At 31.2% G+C, this 26,732-nt stretch overlaps 3 protein-coding genes across 7 annotated transcripts; 2 read left to right on the top strand and 1 right to left on the bottom strand.

Moving 5' to 3' along the window:
- Window positions 1–3,242: 3,242 nt before the first annotated feature.
- LOC21410381 (transcription factor WER) lies at window positions 3,243–5,064 on the top strand. The gene is made up of 3 exons (XM_010102159.2): window positions 3,243–3,369; window positions 3,527–3,656; window positions 4,575–5,064. The coding sequence occupies exons 1-3, from the start codon at window positions 3,243–3,245 to the stop codon at window positions 5,038–5,040; spliced, it is 723 nt and encodes a 240-aa protein (XP_010100461.1). The 3' UTR covers window positions 5,041–5,064.
- A 2,309-nt stretch (window positions 5,065–7,373) lies between these two features.
- LOC21410380 (carbonic anhydrase 2) lies at window positions 7,374–17,373 on the bottom strand. Of its 3 annotated transcripts, none has more exons than XM_024168102.1 (10): window positions 17,260–17,373; window positions 16,572–16,649; window positions 13,179–13,240; window positions 12,705–12,845; window positions 11,820–11,868; window positions 11,479–11,595; window positions 11,315–11,368; window positions 10,025–10,110; window positions 8,001–8,106; window positions 7,374–7,724 (listed from the first exon to the last, which is right to left on the bottom strand). In XM_024168102.1, exons 2-10 carry the CDS (start codon window positions 16,623–16,625, stop codon window positions 7,560–7,562), a joined length of 834 nt encoding a protein of 277 aa, XP_024023870.1. In that variant the 5' UTR covers window positions 16,626–16,649; window positions 17,260–17,373; the 3' UTR covers window positions 7,374–7,559. The 3 variants fall into 3 exon arrangements, with proteins under 3 accessions (XP_024023870.1, XP_024023871.1, XP_010100460.1); XM_024168103.1 differs by lacking the exons at window positions 16,572–16,649; window positions 17,260–17,373 and adding exons at window positions 13,379–13,424; window positions 13,515–13,656; XM_010102158.2 differs by lacking the exons at window positions 16,572–16,649; window positions 17,260–17,373 and adding an exon at window positions 13,515–13,656.
- Window positions 17,374–22,361: 4,988 nt separating this feature from the next.
- On the top strand, window positions 22,362–25,935 carry LOC21410379 (AMSH-like ubiquitin thioesterase 2). Of its 3 annotated transcripts, none has more exons than XM_024168205.1 (8): window positions 22,362–22,458; window positions 22,928–23,225; window positions 23,541–23,630; window positions 23,761–23,823; window positions 23,934–24,008; window positions 24,086–24,148; window positions 24,766–24,818; window positions 25,500–25,935. In XM_024168205.1, the coding sequence occupies exons 2-8, from the start codon at window positions 22,929–22,931 to the stop codon at window positions 25,672–25,674; spliced, it is 816 nt and encodes a 271-aa protein (XP_024023973.1). In that variant the 5' UTR covers window positions 22,362–22,458; window position 22,928; the 3' UTR covers window positions 25,675–25,935. The 3 variants fall into 3 exon arrangements, with proteins under 3 accessions (XP_024023973.1, XP_024023974.1, XP_024023975.1); XM_024168206.1 differs by having other exon boundaries at window positions 25,474–25,602; XM_024168207.1 differs by lacking the exon at window positions 25,500–25,935 and adding an exon at window positions 25,122–25,198.
- The last annotated feature ends 797 nt before the right edge of the window (window positions 25,936–26,732 follow it).

The following is a 26,732-nucleotide window of genomic DNA, read 5'->3' as shown; positions in this document are numbered from 1 at the left end:
TCTTTCATACTTTAAATGCTTCAATCCCGTCAGAAAACTTTGACAGTAGAAATTTTTTAAAAATGAATAAGAGAAGAAAAAAAAACACTTCAATCTTGGTTTCTTGTCTAGCTTAGTACAGGTAAGAACTGGTAATGTGCATCTTTTTCCCTTCCGCTTCCACGATACTCAGCGAGAAAACGACAATAAAATATTGCACTGACAACAAACATAAAAACGACATTAGAACATAAACAACAAAGCAAATAAACAAACAGGAAAGAAAATCAAAAGTAAACAACAAGGAAGCAAAACGACACGAATTACAAAATAATTAAAAATAAGAAAACTCAATTTAAAAAACAAAAAAAGACAACCGAGGAAGAAAACGACTCGGCCCGTTCGTTTCGCTCGTTTGAGTTGAGAATTTGAGTTAAAAAAATGAATTCATATATGATAAAACGTTTTAGCAGAAAAAGTTAAATTTAAATTTTTGTGATAAAAAATACTATAATAAAAACTTGAGTTATAATTCAAACTAGTAAAACGAACAAAGCCGAAAACAAGATTTTACTTCTAAAGAGGGGAAAACTTCTAAATAATTTGGGGAGGGTTTGAAAAGGTTGAAATTCTAATGAAGTGGCAGAAAACGAAGAAAGTGAGTTAAGGGGGCAGATTCTTGAATTTTCCCATAAAAAAATAATATTAAATATCCCTTTAACTAGGAAGATAAATATTTATGCGATCTCTTAAGTAGTCCTTAGATCTTCACCACTTCTTTCTTTTGTTTTCTTTTTAAAAAAAATCAAGTTAAGAGATACACAATTCTTTGGGTGGGAAAAAAAAAAGACTAAACACCCCGTTCATTTTACCGATTCAAGTTTAGAATTTGAGTTTTGTTATAGTAAAAAGCTCTCAGAAACAATCACGTTTAACTTTTTTACTACAGTAATAAATTTTCACATAAATCACATCTCAACTCAAATTAAAAACTCAAATTAACGAACTAAACGGGCCCTAAGGTACATACTAAATGAAGAATTTTCAAAGAAAAAAAAAAAGAAGAATCTTCAGAATATTCTCTAAAATTCACACCTTTATATCAACGTATCGAGATTTTATTTGTTGGTAATTACAAGTTGTAAAGCTGTTTTTTTTCCCCCACTTTTTTCCTCGTGGGCTGAGGGATTGCTTCTTGTGGTTGTGAAGCGTTTAACCCCGCACCGTCTTTGTTTTATTTTGCCGACAAGACTCCCACATCTTGTGGAGCCGGAGCCGCACCCGTGAACTCATAACTCATGGGAACAGTGTTAGCTCCAAAGTGACACTGATGCATGCCGGATTTGCCCGTAGTCTTGTGTGTCTTACTTTTTCAACCTTTTCCTCCAATACATGCATGTGATCTCATTTTACAAGTACTTGACCAAAATACAATCTAGTATGTTGTACCAACCAATAATAAAGTAAAGAAGACAAAACGACAACCCCTGTTCATCTATCCTTTACTTTTCACTTTTGGTTCTAGGCAGTACTCCAGATGGATTAACAGTATTGTGTTTGGGGGAGAACAACCGAAGGTGTGTTAAGTATGAAGATTTAAATTACAGTGATTCTAATTATAATTTTAAAATTAAAATCATGATTTATGATTTTAAGTTTAAATTATAATTCTGAAATTATAATTCAGAATTAGAAGTTTGAATCACTTTGAATCAAGAGAAATGTGGTTTTAGAATCATAATTTGAGTAAGTTTAAAACATCATATCAGATTTAAAATCATCCAAACCAAACACTGATTCAGAATCACGGTAAACAAATACTGATTTAAAAGTCAGTTTTACAAAGTACTATGGTTGCCTTTAGGCCAAAAAAGAAAAACAAAAAAAAAAAAAAATTCGTTTGGTACATTACTTTAAGTTTAAAATTTAAATTTTTTTTAAGAAGAAAACACTATAGCAGAATCATGAATAATTATAATTGAATTATGTGGAATCTTTGAAACAAACGCATCCAAATACTAATGTTGTCAATGATAATATGGGAAAACACTATTATAAAATTATTTGGCAACAAAAGAGAATCGAAAATGCATTTCATATTGTTAGAATATAAAAGCTTTTAGAATGGATTAGTAAACTAATACGTATCATAGTTACATATAGCGGTAGCTTAGTAGGATAATTTTACTAAAGACAACGATTAAAAAATTGAGAAAATGTGCTTATCAAAAAAAGAACGTGACAGATGTAATTCTTTACGATAATATTATTCAGGTTTAAAAACAACAATCGGTTACGATTGAACGATTGATATTAAATGTAAAAACGACAGTCGTTTATTGATGTGCCTTTTAATATTTTTTATATAATTATTCACGACAGGTGTACATGACAATTGTTTATTGCTAGATGTTTAAAAATGTCTTCTGATTTTTAAAATAGTAACTGTTATCACTCAATATAAGAGAATTACGTTAGACTTTTAGCTAGTTACAATGGCATATAGGCCCGTTACGAGGTACACGAGGGACTTGTCCTCATTTTTAAATTGGGGGACTATAGACAACTCCTTCATAAAAAAAAAATTAAATACTTGAAATATGTAAACAATTAAATGAGTTGTCAAAAAGGACAACAAAATGGGACAATAGCCTACGGTTGTTTGTAAGCCCGCAAAACCCGCAGGCCCAACCCACCCCAATCCAACCTGAAAAATACAATTTCTAGTATTAAATTTTTTTTTCGGCCCATTCAATGTTTGGCCCGAAGTTTTTGGGCGGGGTGTGGGTTGGGCCTATAATGGCCCGCACACCCCAAACCAACATGCGCTCTAACTTACCTACTCTAATATCTAACCATATGAGTTATTATTTCTATTTGATGATAAACTTTGAATGTTGAATTGAACTTTGAGTCTTTAATTCTTTGAATGTTAAAACCGATCACCCAATCCACCCCGCACCGCCCCAACCCAACCCAAACATCGTTGGGTAGTAAAATTTTTCTAACATCATTGTGGTTAAATATGTACTACTCGCATTTTTTAAGACGAGAAAAGAAAAAATCATATCCTGCACTAACCTAACCCATGAAGAACCTTACAATAGCCCTCACACAGACTCACACATTACTAAGTACATGAAAAGGCTAAGAAAATATACGTACTTATACAGTACAATTATCCCTCACCCTCTTCCTCTCTTACACTCACACACAGACAATAGCTCTCTCTCTCTCTCTCTCTCTCTTTAAGAGCGCTAAGAATGGGAGCTGCAGAAGAGAAAAAACAGTATAAGAAAGGGCTGTGGACGGCGGAGGAGGACAGAGTTTTGCTAGAACACATCAGGGTGCGTGGAGTAGGGCAGTGGAATTGCATTTCCAAGTTGACGGGTGAGATATATATATATATATATATATATATATATATATATAATGAAAAACAATTATAACTGTTATTTACATAAATATCGCGCTCTATCTGATCTTAATTATATGTCTCTTAATTTGCATGAAACAAATTAACTTTTCTTATTATATGCGACGACAGGTCTAAAGAGGTGTGGGAAGAGCTGCAGATTAAGGTGGCTTAACTATCTCAGCCCCAGTGTCAAACGAGGCTCTTTTTCAGAGGAAGAAGAAGACTTAATTATCAGGCTTCATAAACTCCTTGGAAACAGGTTTTTGTTTATTATTATTCTTATTATTATTTCCCTATTTTTTTTTTTCCTTCTTTGGGATAAGAAAAAACTAGATTTTTTTAGTGGGCGCGCGAGTTGAGATGTGATGTTGTGTGAGAGTTTTTTATTGTAGTAAAAAGTTAAATGTGACTGTTTTTTAGAGTTTTTTACTGTAGTAAAACTCGAATCTATGAAAAGAACGGGAAATTTTGATATGGACTTAGGAAATTATTTAGCTCAACTCAACTCAGAGTCATAAATACGTGTGAACTCCGTTTTCAGAAGTTAAAACACACACACAACCCCCTAACTTATTACGCATAATTTGGTATATAATTCTAGAGCAAAAAGAAATTACTGCCAATAGGGCCCGAAAGCCATATGTGTGTGTGTGTAATTTTTTTAATACAAAATTTTCACTCGCTATAGTAATGCTTTCAAAGAAGTAGTAGTAGTAGTACTATCTCAAGAAATTAAGAAAGTATAATTTTTTCTAATGTTATGTGCACATGCATATCTTCAAGACCCGAGATTAAAAGTGATCATAATTGTTTGATTCTTAGAAGAGTACTATATATACTGCGATATATTGTTTTTTTAAGGCACTTCGATATACATATATATATATATATATATATATATTTTGTGGGTTGAAACTTCGATACATGTTGTTAGTGTTTGGAAGAGGGTCATGTTGGTTGACCAGTCCTAACGCGTTTGTGGAATATGGGGCTCCGAAATATTAGAGGTCAGATAAAAGAATGAAAAAGAAAGCGGTCCTAGTACATAGTTTTCTTGTGTCGATACATACACAAGAATACTTGAAGAAAAATATAATAAATGCAAATAGTGATATGTAATTGGATCTGGAACTATATATATATATATATATATAAATTTATATACATATTGGTGCAGATGGTCTCTGATTGCAGGGCGTGTGCCCGGTAGAACAGATAACCAAGTCAAGAACCACTGGAACACTCATCTCAGCAAGAAGCTTGGCCTCAGAAAGCAATCAAAGTTAGCACATCACGTGAAGTACTCCTCCTCTAAATTACCAAAAAACGCTAATATTAATACTACTATTAATTCAAATGTTAAGTGTGATTATCAGCTTTCTAATTACAATATTAGCGGCGTTGCCAAAACCATGCAAGACCAAAATAAGCCTAAACTGGATATTGCTAATGAAGAATCTTATCAGGCGTCTTCTAGTGAAAAGCCACAAGAATCGCCATGCAACAACAAGATCAACAGCCTGGAATTGAGCCCTTTGATGATATGCAGTGATCTTTCTGATATTATTTTAAGTAACCAGGGATTTGTGGAATTCTTGGATGGGTACCCTGGTCTTTATCACCATATGTGTCAAAGTTTCTAAATTTTTCTTTTCTTGTTTCGGCTGTAAGGGATTTTTAGTACTTAATTAATATTAATTTTGAGTACTAATTGTAATATTTATATTTTGTACTAATTGTAAATATAGTTAATCCAAGTCCTATTTAATTAATATTAATCTAGCTAGTCTGCGCTCTTACGATTTTGAGGTATTATGCTCAGAGATGCTTTTTTTTTTCCATGGTTTGATATGAATTCTTGAAATCTCTCTCACTTCATTTGGTTTTCTTTATTTGCCCATTAAAACTTATACATACATACATATATATATATATGGAGAAGTATTGAAGAAGTCTTCTAGCTAGTAACAAATCAAGGCATGCGCACTAAGCTGGAGGAGATATTAACTTGGAATTTTCTATGTAAACCGAATTCTGATTTGAACGAATTAACAAATAAATAGGATAAAATGACTCCCCATATAGTGTAAGACTAGTATTAGCATTGCCATATTGTGGAGTTTTTTTTTTCCTAAAAAATTTTCTAAACCCAATAAATCAATTGGCGATTATTAATTAACCAAATAGCTACCTGGCCGCTTCTAACAATAGTATAGAGTATTTTTATATTCCTCGCGATTGAAGTGCAAAAACTTATAATATGTATGTATACCAACTGGATACTATGCCCCAAATTCTTGTCTGTGTTGGGTGGAAACAAATTTATATTTAACTCAAACGTGACTATTCATATCATATAGTTTATTATTATTATTATTTTTAAGTAATATAGTTCATTATTTCTATTTTCTTATGTTCTTCACATGTAAAAGTATCTAGAGAGAGAGATCTTTTTGCATTTCTTATTATTATCGTTTTTCCATGGGATTTTGATGTGATCTTTGGAGGACACGTAGAAATAATTAAGATCCCGTTCATTTCACCGATTCGAGTTTTACTACAGTAAAAAAGTTTCAGAAATAGTCACATTTAATTTTTTTACTACAATAAAAGACTCTCACATAAAGTCACATATCAACTGGAATCAGGGTCCTAAGTTATCCTTTGAATTAGTGAGTAGTATATATATTATTGTTTATGCTCACGTTTAGTGTAGGATTTAGTATATTTGATGGGAGTAATTTTTTTATTTTTTATTTTTTATTTTTGTTTGAAAGTATCCTTCTTAAAATAGAGGGATTGATATTTACTGTTTTCAAGATGGACAGATATTTACTGTTTTCAAGATGGACAGGGTCATTTTGGAGGGAGACTTCGGGCGCTTTGCTCGTATACTTGATGTGGATCTCTCAAAGGACCTTCTTGATCCTTTAATGGTGGAATGGAATGGATATCCTTCTTCTTTTTTCTTTTTTTTTTTTTGGGACAGTTGATTATGAACAATGTTATTGTTTATACCTGATGATTATCCTCAAAAAAGATAACAAAAACGGCATTGGTCAGACTATACTTGACAATTTTGGACAACGCAGTCGAATTAATAAAAGATGTACATAATATACGACAATTAAGATTTCAAATGTCAAAATTTAAAGAGTTTAGAGTGCATATTTATGTAAATTTTGTGGAACATATCGTCTATTAATTGACATGAGTGTCTCACTTGTCACAATTAAAAATTTAGAGTCTAAATCGCCGAACACTAACAAGTTTAAGGTATACCAGTGTAATGAACAAAAACTCATAGGCCGTGTTTGAAATTGATTCCGTTTTTATTTTTCACGTTTTTAAAGAAAGAAAAAATGAAAACGTTTCCAAAACGGTGTTTGGTATAATAAAAATAAAAAACAGAAATGAAATGATTTTTTAGTTTAGTGTAAAATGAGAGAAAAATAAAAAAATGACTTTTAGTCGTTTTTCATTTTTTGTTTTCGTTTTCTCCTCTCTCGAGCAGAGAGAGAAAAAGATAGACATTAATGGGTTTTTTTACATTGAAAATAATCTCTTGATAAAACTACCAAACACATTTTTAAAAATAATTTTGAAAACGTTTTCATTTTCATTTTAATACAAAAAATAAAATCATTTTAAAACGAGTTCTAAACGCGCCATAATTTCTCCCGCACACAGGAGTGCCGTTGTGCTTTATCAATGAAGCTAGAGGCTCACCTGAGTCACGCTGATGTCGTATGTCGTGTAGGCCTCATGCACTATGTGTCGTAATGGCCCTTTATATTAAAAAGTTATGATTGTGAAGATATTTAGTATGGTAATAAAGTACCCTACAAACAATGCAAGATCACGAATTGTAAATCCTTTTCGGATGGGGATATTATGTTAAAAACAGTAATATCTGGTTCAAAAGTTTCATCGGAAAGAAAGACATAATATAATGCAAGGTAGGATAAAAAGAAAGTGAACAAACAAACCATATTTTATTCAAACAATATGCAAGACAGGAGCCATTGTGGCTGCATTATTATCTTTCCACAGTGAACAAAAACAAAGGGAATTTACAGCATTGCAGCGCAGGGAAAACTGTGTGATGCTTAGAAAAAAAAAGTTATATAATTTGTAGCAGATTGACTTTTATTCTTGCTCATCATACAGATACAGAGCCAGAGATTTTGAAATCGAGATCCCAGAGCTCGAAAGTCCCGTCGACGAAATCGTAGTGCGCGCCCTTGAGAGCCAGAGTTTTCTTCACCAAGGTATCTCTCACAAACGGGTATGTCAATAGGTTACCCAATGACACATTCACAGCTTCCTGCATAAAGAGTTTCATCCCAAAATCCGTTACATTTATAATCCGTTTGGTTCATGGATTAGAATCATGTGATTAGAATTATTTTCGATTTACGTGTATTTTTGTGAGAGAAAATACTGTAGCAAATCACGAATCATAATTCGAATCAAGGAACGAATCCCTCTACCAAACATTAATGATACAATGCATGTACTTACTACAACTAGGTGTAAGTACATAAGGGGAAAAAAAAGGTGCAATTTTGTTCTACGTTTTGGGTCTTGAAATACAATATACCTTCTCGCAGTTGGTGCATTGCTCAGTGAAGCTCAAGTCACTACACTCTGATTTGATCTTGTTCTTTGCAGGTGCGCATATTTGGACCCAATTCTCTATGAACTCACTGAAATCCAACAGCCCAAATGAGGGAAAGAGAAGTGTATCAGTACCTTCTTTTTAAGTTGTAACACTCTGATCCCAAATGTTTTTTTAACAAATCACTACTTAAATGTTTTATTTATTTATTTATTTTAGTTTTGGTCCATGAAAATAAGATTGACAAAATTTTTCTGAAATTTGACAAATTAAGATACTTATATTTGTATGATTGTATGGCATAATAACCGAAGATTTATAACAATTGTTACATCAACTTTAAATTTTTTAGTTTTTTCAAGTGATTTTAATATAGAGACCATTTTGCACTTAATGTAAGGTTTTGATGCAATGAGTACATGATTATCTTTTAGATTACAAAAATTTATTGTTAATTTTATCATCATGGACCAAAATGGGTTTAAAAAAATTTAAGAAGTATCTATCAACAAAACTCAGATATTAAGGGCATGTTTAATTCACTGATTTGAGTTTTTCATTCGAGTTAAGATGACTTTATGTGAGAACTTTTTACTGTAGTAAAAAAATTAGATGTGATTGTTTCTGAAAACTTTTTACTATAACAAAACTCAAATTCTAAATTTAAATCGGTGAAATGAACGGAACCTAAAGTGTCACGATGCTTATATTTAAGAACTAGCCGTGCTAATAGCTCTGAAGTATCAAAATTTTGAAGGAAACAAACATGGTCATTAACGTATTTTAAGAGAATCGTATTATGCTCTGAAACTCGCGCAAACTTCCAATAAAAGTAAATATATCGATAGTCAATACATAGGAGAAGCGATTTTCGCTAACTTCCAAGTGATATCATACTTTCTATCAAACTCTTTGGATGCCTCTTTAAAAAATAAAAATAAAAAAAATAAAAAAATCATGGTACCACCAGAAAACAGAAGGGCTTATTTGCATTTATTTTCAGAATAATATATTTGCATTTATTTTCATTATGCAGCATTAGAGACCTTTTTCTTTTTCTTTTTTTTTTTTTTCTGAACGCAGTATAGACTTTTTAAGTGAACTGGCGCGAATCTATAGGTCACAAGTATTTGTGAGGGGAATAACATGATCATGACATTGAATAAGGATTAAGGAGAAACCTTCCCTTGGAAGCAATGAAAAGCCAGCACAGTATAAATAATTTCTGTTTGAGCTGTGTTTAATGATTGAAAATACCAGATTCATGTACTTTGATCACTTGACTTTCCACAAAGAAAAGATGAAGAATATAATACTAGAATAAGGGTTTAACTGAAATTTAAATTTGTATATAAAAAAAATGTTATAACTAATAGATTAAGGTGATGTTTGGTGGTATATTAGTTCTGGTATAGTACAAATCCATGATTTTAGTTTTACTATATTATTTTTCTCTCAAAAAAATTTAAATTTCAAAAATTATAATTAAGAACCCTAATTTAAACCCTAATTTAAACTCATATACCAAATGGAACATAAGGGTTCGTTTGGTAGATGGATCCAGAATCATGATTTTAGATCCTGGTTCAAAATCAGTATTTGTTTATAGTGATTCTGAATCATGGTTCAGAATCAGTATTTAGTTTGGATAAACCTGAATCATGGTTCAGAATCTAATGTGATATTTTAAATCAGAATCATTCATAATTTTAAACCTAAAATCATAAATTATAATTATGATTTCAAAATCATGATTAAAATCACTATTTAGATATTTAGTTCATAGATTCAGAATCATCATTAATTTACGTGTATTTTTTGTAAAAAAAATATTATAACAAACTACGAAATATAATTTAAATTATGATACAAATCTACTAATCAAACATAATAATTTAAATTTTCGTACTAAACAATCCAATGATTCCAACTTAAAAAGAAACGGGGGTCGAAGAGTTACTTCTTTTCATTATTAATGAAGTTTTATGTTTTATATATGCACGTACCTGGCAGTGGTCCCGTCCTCCGGGATAGACATAAGACCCTTTATACCTCCACAGCAGCTGTGACCAATCACCACAATATTCTCCACCTGAAATTACACTCTCGTTTTAAACTCTACTTCCAAAAGGAATCCAGCACTTTTCAAATTTCTCTCTTTTGCGGTGGAAGGTTAGCTAGTCAGGAGAAAGACAAATCTTACGGGCCGTTCACTTTACTGATTCGAATTTTTAATTTGAGTTAAGATATGATATTATGTGAAAGTTTTTTACTGTAATAAAAAAATTAAATGTGACTGTTTCTGAAAGTTTTTTATTGTAGCAAAACTCAAATTCTAAACTCGAATCAGTGAAAAGAACGGGTCCTTAATAAACTAACAGTATTTGTGAGAAAGGATCTTGAAATGTAGCGCCAATTGCGCTAGAAAAGGAAAGTGACACGCATATATAAAAAATATTTAAGCTCGTTAATTGTCCTTGTTCTATTTTTTTTTTAATTTAATACTATTAATGAGCCGTACTATCCAAAATATAAAAAAAAAAAAAAAAAAAAAAAAAAAAGATAAACACGAGTGATATGATAATTGGAAAAGAGGATTATATCTATTAAGTATCCAAAAGAGAAGGCACAAGTTGTTCAATGTCTGAGGTCTTGGAAGTGGAATATGAAGATTCCAGAAAGCAAAGCATCTCCTAAATGTTTGGTGGGCACATGGCTTAGTTGTATTAGTATTATTAGGTGTGTGGAAATTAACAATCAAATGGAAAAATATTATCTCTTTTTTTTTTTTTTTGGAACTATTTCAACCTCCACCACACAATCATATATATATATATAGTGATTATACGTCTCTTTCATTTCACTAATTCACATTTTTAATTTTTAATTTTTATAATTAAAAATTATAAAAATACATCACATTTAATTTTTTTTATTACAATTAAAAACTTTAAAAAAAATTATATTTTAATTTGAATTGAAAACTTAAGGTCCTGTTTATTTCGCTGATTCGAGTTTAGAATTCGAGTTTTGCTACAGTAAAAAGCTCTCATAAACAATCACATTTAATTTTTTTACTACAGTAAAAAATTTTCACATAAAATCACATCTCAACTCGAATCAGCGAACTAAACGGATCCTAAATTAATAAAGCGGATAAGACATTGCTTGTTCTAATAAAGTAGCCACCGTGATTGAAGAATCGAATGATGGGTGAACGATAAAGTTGTTGACCAATAAAAAGAAAGGCTATATATATTATAATATATTAAACTATGGTACATGAAATTTTGCACCTTTAGATGCAATACGGCATATTCAATGGCTGCACCTACTCCGGAGTATTTTGTCTGCAGTAATCCAATCCAATATATATATATATATATAGCCAAGTCAAATGAAAAGTTGATATGATTAAACCAAAAATTAATAGCTATCTTAGCTTTTGTTTTTGGCAAACCTGATCAAATGGTGGGACCATGTTGGCAATGTTTCGGACCACAAATGCCTCACCCGGTTGGAAATCCAGGATGTGTGAAGGGCAAACTCGAGAATCGGAACATGCAAATACCATAAACTGCGCGTGCCATACATAAATACATATATATGTGTGTGTAAATTTACAATGTCAAGTCCAACATTCTTCACATAGTATTTTTGCACGACGGGGAAATGAAAAGTTCAATTTGTACAAAACAAAAAATGTAATAACACGTAGTAGATACTATCTGCAAACATACGGTGAAAGAAATAGGGAAAATAACGTAGTAGATAAAAGCAATATTATTACTGAGTACTGACCTTGGGGCTCTGCCCTTTGGCAAGTTGTCCGTACAACTCTGGATCCTTCCTGAAAAATTGGTCATTGTCACCAAATCTCCAATTAGCCAAATAAAGTTCTCCTTCGTAAGAATAAACTCCCATTTATCTCATCATTTTGAATTTTTAATTTTAATTTTATGACGGTTAAAAATTATTATAAACAGTTACATTTAATTTTTTTTATTATAATTAAAAATTATCACATAAAATTATATGTTAATTTAAATTAAAAATTTAAATTGATAAATTGAATGAGACCTAAGTAAATGCATCAAAGGCAATAAACATTTGCTTTGCTTAAGTAAATTATTAGAATTACCCTCTTTCTCTCTCTCTCTCTGAATATTTACCCACTTTTTAATTTTACCTTGAATTAGTAATTTGAAGACAATGATTAGAATTCATTAAAAATAAAAGAAAAAATAAAGACAATTATTAGAATTGCATTGTAAGTAAATGTGATTATAATTCAAAGTAATGCCGTATTTATCATTTAAAGCAAATAGTTTAATGTACAGTAGGTACACATTTCGTATCGCTTCGCAAATCATTATATAAGCCCAAAAAAAAAACATTAAATTGATAGTGGAGCAGAACATTATTGTAAATTAAAAAAAAAAAAAAAACAAGAGTAAAGTTCGGAGGAAAGAAAATAGAATAAAATTGACCATTAGAGACAAAATAAAGGTCAACTTATGCGGACATTGGCCGAACAATTTCACAAATTGAGTTCGAAGACGACATATTGTCGATAAAAGGAAAAATGAAAAAAAAATGAAAAAATGAAAAGGAAAAATGAAAAAAAAAAAAAAGAAAAGAAAAAGGAGGAATTTAAGTTTTAACAGCATATTCTTTGAAGCTTACTCGTATTTTTCCGTCTTGAAGTAATTGAACCCGGATTGGATCCTCTCGTTCGGGTCGAACCGGCCCGAACTGGCCAACTTCAGTTCGGACGTTATCTGCTTGATCTTGGCGGCGGCGACGTCCCCGAGGTGGCCTTTCTCACTGTAACCGAAAAACCGTCAGATCAATTGTTGTCTAATTACAAAAATTATTTACTGATAAATAATAACACGTCATGTGGGACCCGCCGTTTTTCCCAGGGATGATCTCAGTCGCAAAAGTCGGATCACACGTAAGATGGAAGTTCCATTTTTGTCTGGAAACCCCAAACGGGGGTGGTACGAGACAATGCGGAATGACGGAAAAGGACACGAACTCTTTGCAAATTACGGATTTTTTTCCCTTTTTTTGGAAGGAAAAAAAAAAAGGAAACACGGTTTTGCTTGGTTGGACTTTTTTTTTAAAAAAAGGGAAAAAAAAAACGGAGATCAGAACCTGATAAGCTTGGAAAGTCCGGCAATGGCGTCGTCAAAGGAATCGGTAGCCATGTCTTCCTTCTGTTAAAAAGATCCAAACAATTCAACAATATCAAGAAAAACAAGTTGACTTCATTGATATGATTAGATATAAAAACATATGTAATTAGAATAATTCATAATCTAAGTAGTTTATCATGATCGGAGATAAATATATACTTTGTCCGGTGGATCAGTACAGAAATCTTTGGTCAAGAACTATAATCTAAGAAAGAAAAACACAAAAACGACGATTACTCAGGTACTGTGTACTACAATCTGATTTGTATACGAAGAAGCTTCTATAAATACGGACCTGTGGTTATGATTGGATCGTACAGCTTTTTTTCTGGGAATTTGAGGAGAATTAACCACAGAATCTGTAAGTAACTCTCTTTTTCTCTCTTTTCTCCGAGGAGAGTTAGCTTGCCACGCAACTCTTTTTCGTTGCAAGCGTGAACCAAAGAGCCATTATTTATAGTATTTCTCTAATCATGGTTACTTTAGCCTCGTTCGTTTCGCTAATTTGAGTTTAGAATTCGAGTTTTGTTACAGTAAAAAGCTCTCACAAACAGTCACATTTAATTTTTTTCTACAGTAAAAAGCTCTCACATAAAATCACATCTCAACTCAAATTATAAACTCGAATCAGCGAAACGAACGAGAGACCTTTGTTGTTTTATATTTGGAAAGTGAGTAATGGTATATCCAAAAACAGGCAGAAGTTTTTTTTGGGAAACTTTTGTAATAGGATTATTGACTTGGAAAGAAATTCACAAGGCACAGGGTTTTTTTTTATATGAATATAAATTTTATATATATGGAAGTTAGGTTTTTTATAGTAAAAAATATTGCAATGTATATCCACTTTAAAAAAAATAGAAAAGTGATTTATTTAAAATTCATAAAAGAAAAAGGTCTTATCAATGGCATGATGGACGGTGATGGGTCAAACAGAGCACCAATCACCTCCGTTTATTTTCCAAGCGGGTTTTAAAAGTACATGTATTCATAGATTTAATTGTTGAATTTGTATATTTTTTAATTTTTATGTGATTTTATTCATATTTAATGGATATAAAACTTAACGTATCGGTATGTTGACATATTAAAAAATGTCCCTTAAAAGTATATTAAAAAATAAAAAAGTGATACAGTAATATCTAATATGTGAGAGTTGATGTGCGTGTTTGGAACCGTATTTTAAAATAATTTTCACGTATTTTGAGAAATAAAAAATGAAAATAAAACAACGTTTATTTATTTAGCAAATGTTTTGAAAACGAAAATGAAAATAAAAATAGTGAGAATAATTTTTGTGAAGAAATTAAAAAACAGTTAAAAGTTATTTTTATTTTTCTGTTTTCATTTTTAATACTTATCAATAATATTATAATATATTAATTAATAAACATGATTTTATTTTTATATTGTACTCAAAATAATTTCTTAAAAAATCAACAAAATACAATTTTAAAAGCGATCTTAATATAATTCTCAAAATAATCTTATTTTTATTTTTTATTAAAAATAAAATTATTTTAAAATTAATTCTAAACGCGTCAATTTTTTATTTTATTTTTGGTTTTTACTATTTTCTATTTTAGGACAAATAAGAAATGCCGGCTTTGTCATGGCAAGCAGAATTACCGGTAAAAGTCAACAAACGACAACGTATTATGTGGGTGCCGCGTGGTGGGTAGTGGGAACGTGACGACAGCCATAAATGACTACAATAAAGAAATCAAATTCTTTATTGAATTAAGAAATGAAATTCGTTATTTAAAGAAGAAATTATGGTGATGGTGTATGGTACACCAAGGTCAGTTATTAAATTAATAGATCCAAATTAATAATTAGCATTAAATAATTTATTGACTTTTTATTACATTTATTTATTTTTTTTGCCCTTTTTTGCGGAGAGTAAGCTTCTAACAACCTCTCAATCCTGAAATAAAAAATAGTTCAGAAGTGCATATAGATATAGTCCAGATGAATACTGTCCTTCTCATGATAATATATTAAAAAATCTGAATGAAGGAATTTTTTTTTTTTTTTACTCCAAAATAGGAAGAAGACGTGAGAAAGAAAAAGTCGTGATGAATCTGGGTTTCATTGTGGATTTCAATTAGAAGACCCTATTCATATTCCATAAACTATAAAGAATAAATGTATGGATAACAAAGAGGAAACCTTATCTCTATTTTTCCTCCAAAATGGTGGACATCATTTTCATGATTGATGAGCTTCTTTCAACTTGCAATTTCGTTTTCTTAAAAAAATTTTTTTAAAAAAAAAAAAAAAAAAAAAAAAGGCCCAAGCCGTTGATTATTTTATTTTTTTTCAATTACCCTTTACAAAGTCCGAAAACGCGAATGTAAATTTGGGGGAATTCTAGACAATAATGGACCACATGTACGGTTACTTATATTTGCATTGAAATTAACCACAATTTGATGGATGTGAAATCTTGAACAGACAACATTTTTATGGTCCAAAGTGACGTGCCTTTCGATTCAAGGGACAATAGCCTCATAATGCGCAAAAGGACGATGGTGAATAGGAAGAAAAATGACTCATTATTGTAATTGAAAGGTGAAATTAAAGATTATTACAATGTTTAACGTTGGATTGAACAAGACCCCATTTGTTTTATAGCTTCTGAATGGACGCATTTGGTGGAATCTTTCATCTTTGTCAACTACATGGCGTTGGATCGAAGCGGGCCACAAGTAAGAAGTTTTTCAACAATTGATGAAGATGTTTACTAATATTTTTACGCTTAAAGTACAATAAATTTAGCACTTATATAGAAATTAAAAGCTGTACCGCTTGTGTTCTTTTATGGTCTAGTGCTTAAAACAAGGTTTGTAGTACTACGAATCAAGTTTGGATTTTCATGTGATGAGTACGTGGTATAACAAGTTTTGGTTGGCTTTTTGGTAAGTAGCTAAAGAAAGTTTGGTTGATAGATTCATAATCATTTTCGATTTATGTGTGTTTTTTGTGAGAAAAAACACTGTAACGAGTCACGAACCATGATTCGAATCATGACACGAATTTTTAAACCAAACACACTTAGCAGCAAAAGAAAGCCATGAAAAAAAATAAGTGAAAGGAAGTTGAACCCACACAAGTAATTAGCCACAATATGTGCAATTGATTTTTTTGCCATATTTTTATGATTACCCTAAAATATAAATAGCCCATCTGCCGCTATAAATTGTGGCTCTTGTTATTCTCATATCTTTCTTCTCTGACGAGTGACTGGGATACTACTATACTATTGTTTTGGTTCAATAATGACTTAAGACATCTATTTTTTATTAAAAAAAGATATCGAGTTGTTCAATGTAAAAGTTGGAGATATTACCGAGACTTTTGCCCTGCAACATAACAACATGCACTTCTTGAAATTTCCAGCCATTTAATACTCAGCGCCCACTTCCACCTGTTGGCAACAATAGGAAATCAGCATTAGAAGTAATAATAATGAGATAAGTTTTGAGTTTCTTTTAAATTTTTGTTTCAAATTGAAAAGGGTCTGACTTTGTGGTTTTTAAATAGTGATGGCAGATATTACATTACATTATCTTATTAAGTTATTGTTTTTCGTCAAACAATAAGATATTATTGATCAATTAATATCTAAATGATCAAAAACAATTACTTATATATAGCCTTAAGTATCAATGTTGTATGATAGTGCATATGTGACATTTTTTTTCCCTTTTTAATTAAAATATTTATAAGGGCTATGACCGGGTATATACTCTGCTTAAAGAAAGAGTAATTTCACAATTAATATGTATATACTTCATAAATTAAGCTTATTAATATAAGTTTATTTGACAACTGGGCTTTGAAAAAAAACTACCAAGTAAACCAACTAAGCACATCATAATGAACTAGCTCTTTCTCTCTGAAGGCCAACATTCGAAAGGGGAAACTTTTGCCTCTTGGCTCTTCAAATATACCAACATGCACACATATATTATAATAGATGCATATATTAGACGCGGAGAAAAGAGATAGAAGAGAGATATATATAGAAAATTTACCAGAACTGCAGCTTCAAGTTTATGTATCTCTTGGTTTCAACTCTGGGCTCCTTCCTTTCCACCAACCAAAAAAAAAAAAAAAAAAAAGGATGAATATAAATAAGAAACGCAAACAAGAGGATTTGGAAGCTAAGTTGCATAAATAAAAAAAATATGGTGTATGGATAAAAACTTGACCGAAAAGGATAGAGAAAGCGAAGTATGTGAGTCCTCAACTTATTATCCTGAGGGATGAGAATCTCATGTCACACATTTACTTGCTCAATCTGAAGCCACTCATGGGACACGACTCAATCTACAGATATGTACTATTTGTGTGTCTGTTTCCTGAGAAAACTGACAACGGCAAGGAATTATGTACATACAAATTTGTTTGGTTGTGTTTGAAGTTGTTTTTATTTTTATTTTTTTTACATCTTTTGAGAAAAAAATAAAAATTGGAGTGAAACGGTGTTTGGCACAATGAAAGACAAAAAATAGAAATAAAAATGATTTTTTAATTTATTATAAAATATGAGATAAATGAAAAATGATTTTTAGTTGTTTTTCATTTTTTGTTTTCATTTTCTCCTCTCTCGAGCAGAGAGATACATTAATAATTTTTTATTCTGAAAACAAAGTTTTGATAAAACTACCAAACATATTTTTAAAAATAATTTCTGTCTAAAATTAAAAACGTTCTTATTTTCATTTTCATACAAAAATAAAATAATTTTATAACGAGTTTCAAACGCACCATTTGTTTCTTATCACTATTCTTATTGGCCTTTTTGTAATTATGTATAAAATGTGAAATTAGAATACGTCTAATTGGTTGATGTTTGGGTGACCGGGAAAATGGGATTCTCAATGAGCAGTTACTGATTTTTCTTATTTTTGTGTGTATATATTTGAAAGTTTCTTGTCGAATAAGTACAAGAACGGCATGCTGTTTGCCTATTTGTTATTTGTATGAGACGTGTCAGTTCATAGTTTGGACTGCTACGTCTCAAGGGAAACGACACGTTGTATCAAAAACGAGTGTCTTTTTCATTTGAGAGTTTTTGTCGTTTGAGTGTAAGAACAACGCTTTATGACGGTTTGTTATTTGTATAGGAGGTGTACAAAATTTGGGTTGATTGCTGCGTACCAAACACGACATGTCGTTTACATGCAAAATTTGCTATCCTTTTGACTTAAAGCTATATGTCGTTTATAAGTTTTTTCATGAGTTTCCATGTGACATTTATCATGTAGATTTTGTTGTCGTTTTCTATGAGCCACATTTTATAAAGGTTAACTCTTGCTATTGATTTTCATAACCCTCAATACGGAAAACTACGGCCGTATTTGGAATTGATCCCGTTTTTATTTTTCACGTTTTTCAAGAAAAAACTGAAAACGTTTTTAAAATGACGTTTGGCGCAATAAAGACAAAAAACAGAAATGAAAACGATTTTTTGGTTTAATGTAAAATGAGAGAGAAATGAAAAATGACTTTTAGTCATTTTTCATTTTTTGTTTTTGTTTTATCCTCTCTCGAGCAGAGAGAGAGAAAGAGAGATATTAATGAATTTTTTCACACTGAAAATAATCTCTTAATAAAACTACCAAATGCATTTTCAAAAATGATTTCTGTTTGAGATTGAAAACGTTTTCATTTTTATTTTCATACAAAAAATAAAATCATTTTAAAACGAATTCTAAACGTGCCATACATGACGTTTCCCCCTTTTAAGTTTGCCGCGGATTATCTGTTCAAAGGTTTTCTACTGTGTTTTAAGAACTATTTGAGATGATGTTTATGGAGTAACAACACCTCGTTCTAGTTTTCAAAGTCTATAATAGGGCTAACTTAAAAAGAAAAAAAAAACAAAAAATATTGACCGGAAAAATTCAAGGACTAAAAACACAGTTACTAATTCACTATAGATTCTAAAAATAATAATAAAAAACTAATTATCTACTATAATATGTTATTAAAGAAAAAATGATTCAAATAAATCTAAGAGTGCTCTAGAAAGAATGACTGAAAAAATGGCGTTTCAAAAATTGAAGCTTTAAAGACCGTGATCTAGGAGCGTTTCACATTTTTTTAAAAATTATTTACAACGAAAAGATAAAAAATAAAGACACGTGCATTTGAAAATACAATTAAGAATATAAAATACTCTTAGCAACTGTAGAAATAGAGGGCCAAAATTAGGGTGAGGTGTATACTTGATTTGTTTCTGATAATTATTTGATAATTACATGGTTTGCCAGGTCTTTTGTAAACCTAATAAATAATATATTTTGATTCTTCTAATAGCCCATTAAAATAAACCCATTTGACGCTAAACTAAGTATATATACCATAACTTATAAAGCTAAGTGATTGGTGGAGGAATGTCATTTATGTAGTTTTTCTTTTTAAGTTACCTTCATTAAAAACTAAGTGAATTTATGCTATCTTTTCAATGTCATTTATGTAGTTTTTAGATACCTTCGGAGTCGTGGTCGTGATATATTCATTGCTTAGTGTCACGTCCCTATTTTTGGGAGATATTGTTGGAATTGTTCAAGTGTAAATATTAAAAAAAAAAAAAAAAAAATCTGATAACTAAAGTCCCACATAGAAAAATTAATAGGGTGGAGTAGCACTTTATAAACCAACACACATGTGAGTGGGTTAATGAAGTGCCAACGAGAGAGTCTCTGGCGTGAGCAGCAAAAGTGTTTTTGGCACTTACTCGGTACTTGACGCTTATGCGCGAACGTGTCACGTGTAGAGAATAATGCTTAAAATAATATTTTTTAATTTGGATTTCAAAAAAATAAATTAATTTATTTTTTTGTTTTCTGAAAGGTTACAACCTTTCAGAAATAGTGTATAACCTTTCTAATTGGGTTGTAGTTTCTCTAACAGGTGTAATTAAAGGTTGTCATTAAAGCTATAAATAGAGAACACATTTTCAGAAAGAATAATCTTAAAAATTCATTCTCTTCTCATTCCCAGAAAAAAAAAAAAAGAAAAAAAATGTTCTCTGTTCTTTGTGTTTTCTTCACTTTTGTTTAGTGCAGGAACACTTTGAAATGCTTGTCATATCTTAGAAGCGATTTGTTGTTCAAACTCTTAAGCAATCTTAAAATAAGAGGGGGCAAATAACGCTTTAAAAAAAGTGTAATTTATACGTAAGTCTTCATTATCAAATTTCCAATATATATATATATATATATGGTGATAGGCATGAGCTATGAGATTGGTCACGGACTCCAATAGATGTGTGCAGGATATGTACATTGATGGATTTGAAGATGGGGGCTTTGGCCACCCTTGCACAAATTGGTCGGGAACTGGAGCCGTTCTCCTATATGAGCCCATGGCAAGGCCCAAACCAATCAATGTGCCGATAAGTTGTCTTAATGCAGTTGTGGATATTCATGTGATGATGTGCTGCACCGGGATGCGGTTCTTTTGCTAATCCCCGCTATAGTCTATATACAAGTTGGCTTGGATTCAGTGACTCACGAGACTTTGGCCATGTTATTTTAACTAACTTAAATTACAATTTAAATTTTTTATTATAGTATTTTTTTTTATAAAAATTTAAATATAATTTTTTTACTACAGCTGTCCGCCATTCTAAAAAAATAGGGTAAGGACCGACCTTAAAAAAGTAAAGTATTTTTTTTCCTTGTTTCTTAATAGAGATTTATTGTCCAATCAAACCTTAATCTTACTGTATAAAGCTGACGTTGGTCAAGTATAACAGCTAAGTAACTAAAGGCTAATAGAGGGTCATCACTCCTCGTTCTTTAATTACTTTAGCGATCAAATAGAAAATAGGAAAGCCTCCTTAATACTAAACTCAAATTCTTAACTCGTACTCAAGAAAAGAAGATGCCCTTTATAGCCAGTATAGTTTGGATTGGAAAGCCTCTAAGAACAAGTGTCAAGTGTGCTACGGTGGAAACCGACTGTGTTGGAAAGCCTCTAGTCGAAGTACTTGGATGACTTGCTTGTACTGTGCATGCAGGCTTCTATAAAATAAAATAAAAATTGTGTGTCGTTTTTGCATTGTTGTTGTTTTCAGAGTTATTGTCGTTTCGTCCGGAGTTTTGTGATTCTGGAAAGATACCTCAGGAAAAAGAAAAAAAAAAAAAACTCAGGAGTCAGGAGATGGCATCTTTTGTAGCTCATCATGTCGTTTTTTATTAAACAATGTTGCTGCTTTTTACTCTTTTGAAACTGAGACTTTTTTTTTTTTTTTTTTTTTTTGGGTGCTTAAAATCTCTGGCCACACCCTCAGGTTTGAACCTAGGCCCACATGTATGGGTGATAATTTGTATTAACGAGACGTATTCGTATTAATTTGTTTTAATCATGTCAAAAAATATTAATTTAAATAAGATTTATTTATTAAATGTGTTAAAAATATCAATTCAAACACAACTCATTTAGTAATCGTGTTAATTTATATAATCTATTTAAATTAATATATTAAATAAATAACAAATATAATAATGATTATTTAACACGATCAAGACGGGTTTAACATATTTATTGGTTAATTTATCTTTTTTTTAAGAAAAATAAATAAATTTTACATATAAATATTAAAATTCACACTATTTGTATTTAATATGTCATATAAGCTTTTATGTTATATCATATATCATTAGATTACAGATGATACATATAGTTAATCGTGCCATTTTATTTTAAGATGTCAATTCTAATCTAACATTTTTATTAATTGTGTTAATCGTATTAATCTGATTATGACTCAAACTCATTTATAATAAATTTAAATACACTAATTTTATGCGAATTTTGAATGGTATTGTTATCTAAATTGCCAGATGGTTTGAAACTGATTATGTTATAGACAATAAAATAAAAAGAAATACAAGTAGTTATGTCAAATAGAGAAGCTTATAAAAATTTAAAAAAAAAATAAAAAAAATAGAAAAAAAGAAGACAAACATAGAAAAATTACGTGTCACCATATAGTGAGCATGCCTTCACGCAATACTCCAGCACCAAAAAAGATGAGTGGATTTGCTTGCGTGTAAAATGGGACCCAGTTTGGCCATCGAAAATGGAAGTCAGATTCAGAACGTAGTGCTGTCATGTTTAAGCTCTTGCTTGGAAACATAGAACGGAAGAAAATTAAAGGACAGTTTAATGCCAGAAACTTCTAATCGCAGAATTTTGCCAATCAGCTAACAAACCAGGTTGTTTCTGTCTTCTTATCGTGATATACAATTTTAATCTTCTCCAATACTTCCTATACTTGTTTACTGTTAATTTTCTGTTTTAGACAAACTCATAAAGTTTCTGCCTTTGATTAAGAAGCCCAAAGCGTATATGGGTTAAAAAAAGGATGGGTTAGGAAGGAAAAAAATATTTTTTTTCCCCTTTGTTTTTGGCCTTGCTCTGCTCTAAACAAACCCTGCTAAATTCATGCAATTGATAATACTTGTACTTGTATAGTTATTACTGATTAGTGGGTAACCATTGAATTTAACCAATGATTTCTGGTTATTGATTTAATGGCTTCAACTATTTCAAGCACTTGCTAATTACTTCACTGCTGTCCATGTTTTTGTGACATTTTTGCAGTATTCAATTTCATAAATCATCATTTCTGCGCACAGTTTTTCTCATTTTTTTTGTAATTTTATTCTTTTTAATATCTTATAGCATGAGAATCATTAAAGAGGAGAACGTTGGGTTGGCTTCTTTCTGTTCAGATGATTCTGGCATTCGTTGCTCAGAATACTGTTGCCCAACCTTTTTCAGAACACCAAATCTATCTGATCAGCATACCAAAGTTGATGCGGTTACTCTTTCTTTTCCTTCTCCTATTATCTCCTCCGTTGAAAATGTGACTCAAGATGATCATATTTCGCACCTTGAAATGGCTAATTCGGAAGATGGTAATTCAAAGTCATGTAATAAAGAGGCATCCACATCTAAGGCCCTCCGAGATGTGCATATTGTAAGAACTTTGAGCTTCAACATCAGTTACAATATGGAAAGGACTATGTATCCAAATATGCTTTTGGTTAGCTAAGATATAGTGACCATTTTGTCTATTCTATCTAAATGTTTGGTGGAGAATTCTCTGTCAATAGGACACAATTCTGAACTGTCATATCACATCAGTATCACGTTAGATTAAGAAAAGAGTGACAAGTTGATGGACTTGTCGAAGATCTGAAGGTTTAAAATTGTGTCATACCTTATTAGAGAATTCACCATGTTCGGTATTCAAAAGAGATCACTTGAGAAATAATTGTTATATCCTTCTCAGTCAGGTCGACTAATGGAGGATTTCCTTGAGCTTGCTAAGGAGAACACAGAGAAGGATTTGGAGACTTGTGGGGTTCTCGGTGCTTCGTTTGTAAGATTTATATTTTTTTGTACATTTTGATAAGTATTAGTCTAACCTTGTTGTTGCTGTATGAGGTTTATGAAATGCCAACAATCATTTCTTCTGTTGCAGCTAAGATACTTTTGTTTTAACTGTGTAGAAGAAGAATATATTCTATGTAACCACTTTGATCATACCCAAACAGGAATCTACTTCAAGTTCTGTAAGAATCTGAGTTCTTTTTTTCACTAGTCTAAATTGGATGTACTTTTTGTTACCTTTTTTCTTTTAAGGGTCCAATCTCATTTGTGTTTGTTGCTAAATATATGGCAGTGTCAGGCTTCAAATGAGGAGGAAGTTTTCACCATACAAAATGAACATTCCCTTTTTCCTGTGGGATGGATCCATGTATGGATTGAGTTGCTTATGCTCATGCAATTTAACAGTTCTTTGCTCTGCCACCTAATTTTTATTCTTATTTTCAGACACATCCTACACAAAGTTGTTTCATGTCATCAGTAGACTTGCATACTCAATTCTCATACCAGGTAATTGACTAATCGAAATTAGTAATTCTTTTGTTGTTTAGAAAACATCTGTGTTGTTTCAACCAAAACAAGTATGACTTTATTGCGCTGTCATTAATCTTCTCCTCCTAACACCACAGTGGCATGTTTAGTTGATCTTACAAACTAGGAATTTGGCATAAATACCTCCGTACTTGCTCATTGATGGCTTTAAAAAATTATTAAAATGATGGTCTTCTTTTCGTTGAACAGAAAGTTAATAAGATGAAAATAGCTGAAATATTGCTAAAGAAAAGAGAAACTTTTTGTAGGGGGGGAAACTTAAGTAGGATTATGACTGATTAGGGTTGACATTTCCCATAAATCCAAAAAGTCTCCCTTCTCAATTTTCATCTAATAAGTACAAAAGTTTGGTAGTTTTAGGTTTTATTGCCACTTGGGTTTGACTTGATTATATTAATTCCTTTTAATATCTGATTTCTCTCTTCCTACTATGCTCCTACAACAATAACTTCCTTCATAATTATTTTTGACAGCTATGAATCCGACTTGTAACGATCATTATCATCATTATTCTACCTCCCTATATGGTGATTAAGATTAAGTCTGACTATTACTTTTTGCATTTTAATTTTCAGGTAATGGTACCGGAGGCTTTTGCCATTGTCATGGCACCAACAGATACCTCAAGGTGTGAAACTGCTTTACTTTTCAGTTTACTAACAATTCTTGAAAAATGCAAAATTGTTTGGTGAAACTTTCTCTTGAGCAATTTATCATGTGGTCTCTTACTACTTTTTCCAATGTGCTTTATCACCCTCCCACTGTCTGTTTACCATTGTTGACTAATGTTAACACCTTATTTCGGTCGAATTATTATTCTTCTATGCACGGCCTTTCGTTTCTGCTGTTTGCGCTTTTTTTAGTAATGTTGCATTGCTACCTATAGCTTTCCATAATAATTTTTCCTTTACTTTCTTGCCGAGTCTACTAGGCAGCACCATTAATGAGAAAATGGGGTGGTAGTTCTTGAAATGTATGTGACTACTTCGCGAGTTGTAGAAAAGGCACCAAGCTGTATTCATAGGCTTCGTTCACTTCGCGGATTCAAGTTTTCAATTCAAGCTGAGATGTGATATTTTCTAAGAGCTTTTCACTGTAGCAGAAAAAGTTAGATGTGACATTTTCTGAGAGCTTTTTACTGTAGAAACCTAGAACTGAAAACTTAAATCGGTGAAATGAACGAGGTAATAGTATTCTGTGTAATGACTCTTAATGCTAAGTTCCTGGAAAATCCATGTAATTTTAACAGTCGATGGTAAATATTTTCACATGCATATGTCAAGGGTTTTTATCTCTGGGCAATCCTCAGGAGCTATGGAATATTTAGGCTAACTGATCCTGGTGGGATGAGTGTCCTGAGAGAGTGCCAAGAGGAAGGATTTCATCCTCACAAGGAAACAGAAAATGGGAGCCCCCTCTATGAGCATTGCGACAATGTGTACAAGAATTCGAATATCAGGTTCGAAATTTTTGACTTGCGGTGATTGTGTGCGTGGCTGATGGACTGACAGATATCACTTGAAAAGAATTATAATCCAAGTTAACTTTCGCAGCTTACAGAGGCTGATAAGTTTGTTTTTTATTTGTTTCTTTGGCTGGATTATAATACTAAGTGTACATGCAACTGTGAATATGTAACAATATGAGAGTGAATTCTATGGTAGAATATGTTGTTTTGCCAACGGTAGGGGAAGTTTTTTTAATCCATTTAATTAAATTTTAAACGTCTGATTTATGAGCGGGAACACTTCCGTATAGTAAGATTACTATTTTCAATGTGATACTCACAGATCACACCGTTGAAATTTAATTAAAATGGTTATAAAACCCGTAGGACAAAACAACGTGCCTAGAATAATCTTAATGATGAGGAAACATTATGAGCCTGTATGGACTGGCTTAAAAAAAATTACTTTGGCTTATTTTGTTTAGAAATTGCCTTTGAGACTATTTGGACTTTGGATTGACAACATAGAAGTACTTTTGACTTTTATAAACCCAAGTCACCTCTTAGGTTGTTGTGAAAAAAGAGTTTTATGAAATGTCTTTTCATTCATTTACATTTTTAACCCTTTTATTAGTAACAAATTAAGAGGATGTTTAATTGTAGTATTTAAATTATAATTTGAATCATGATTTATGGTTTGTTACAGTGTTTTCTCTCATAAAAATTACATGTAAATTAAAAATGATTATAATCACATGATTATAATCCATGAACTAAACGTCTCTTAAGAAATCCATCATATGCTTGTTTTATATTACTTTTATTTAAAAAAAATGCTCAAAAGCTCATTTGAAATATATATATATATATATATATAAAAGTTATTTTCTATACACTATTAAACACTAGCCCGTTTGGTTGGAAGATTCGTTCTCTAATTCAAATTATAATTCATAGTTCGTTACAGTATTTTTTCTCATAAAAATACATATAAATTAAAAATAATTATAATTCATGAACCAAACAGACTCTAAAAATCTCAATTTATGTTTTTTTTTTACCGTTTAAAAGTAAAAACAGAAGCTCTCTCAAACG

The sequence above is a fragment of the Morus notabilis genome, unplaced genomic scaffold, assembly GCF_000414095.1.
Source record: "Morus notabilis unplaced genomic scaffold, ASM41409v2 Scaffold99, whole genome shotgun sequence".
NCBI lineage: Eukaryota > Viridiplantae > Streptophyta > Magnoliopsida > Rosales > Moraceae > Morus > Morus notabilis.
Note: the sequence above shows the minus strand (reverse complement) of the source record. Positions and strands in the feature narration are given on the sequence as shown.

Bases quoted from the DNA above. Each gene is read 5' to 3' on its own strand.
- LOC21410381 (XM_010102159.2), top strand. From the start codon at position 3,243: ATGGGAGCTGCAGAAGAGAAAAAACAGTATAAGAAAGGGCTGTGGACG. The intron at 3,370-3,526 runs GTGAGATATATA...ATGCGACGACAG, and splicing joins TTGCATTTCCAAGTTGACGG to GTCTAAAGAGGTGTGGGAAG. The intron at 3,657-4,574 runs GTTTTTGTTTAT...ATATTGGTGCAG, and splicing joins CATAAACTCCTTGGAAACAG to ATGGTCTCTGATTGCAGGGC.
- LOC21410380 (XM_024168102.1), bottom strand. From the start codon at position 16,625: ATGGCTGGAAATTTCAAGAAGTGCATGTTGTTATGTTGCAGGGCAAAA. The intron at 11,596-11,819 runs GTCAGTACTCAG...TGGCACGCGCAG, and splicing joins CCAAAGGGCAGAGCCCCAAG to TTTATGGTATTTGCATGTTC. The intron at 7,725-8,000 runs GTATATTGTATT...CTCTTTATGCAG, and splicing joins AATGCACCAACTGCGAGAAG to GAAGCTGTGAATGTGTCATT.
- LOC21410379 (XM_024168205.1), top strand. From the start codon at position 22,929: ATGAGAATCATTAAAGAGGAGAACGTTGGGTTGGCTTCTTTCTGTTCA. The intron at 23,226-23,540 runs GTAAGAACTTTG...TATCCTTCTCAG, and splicing joins CCCTCCGAGATGTGCATATT to TCAGGTCGACTAATGGAGGA. The intron at 24,819-25,499 runs GTGTGAAACTGC...GGCAATCCTCAG, and splicing joins GCACCAACAGATACCTCAAG to GAGCTATGGAATATTTAGGC.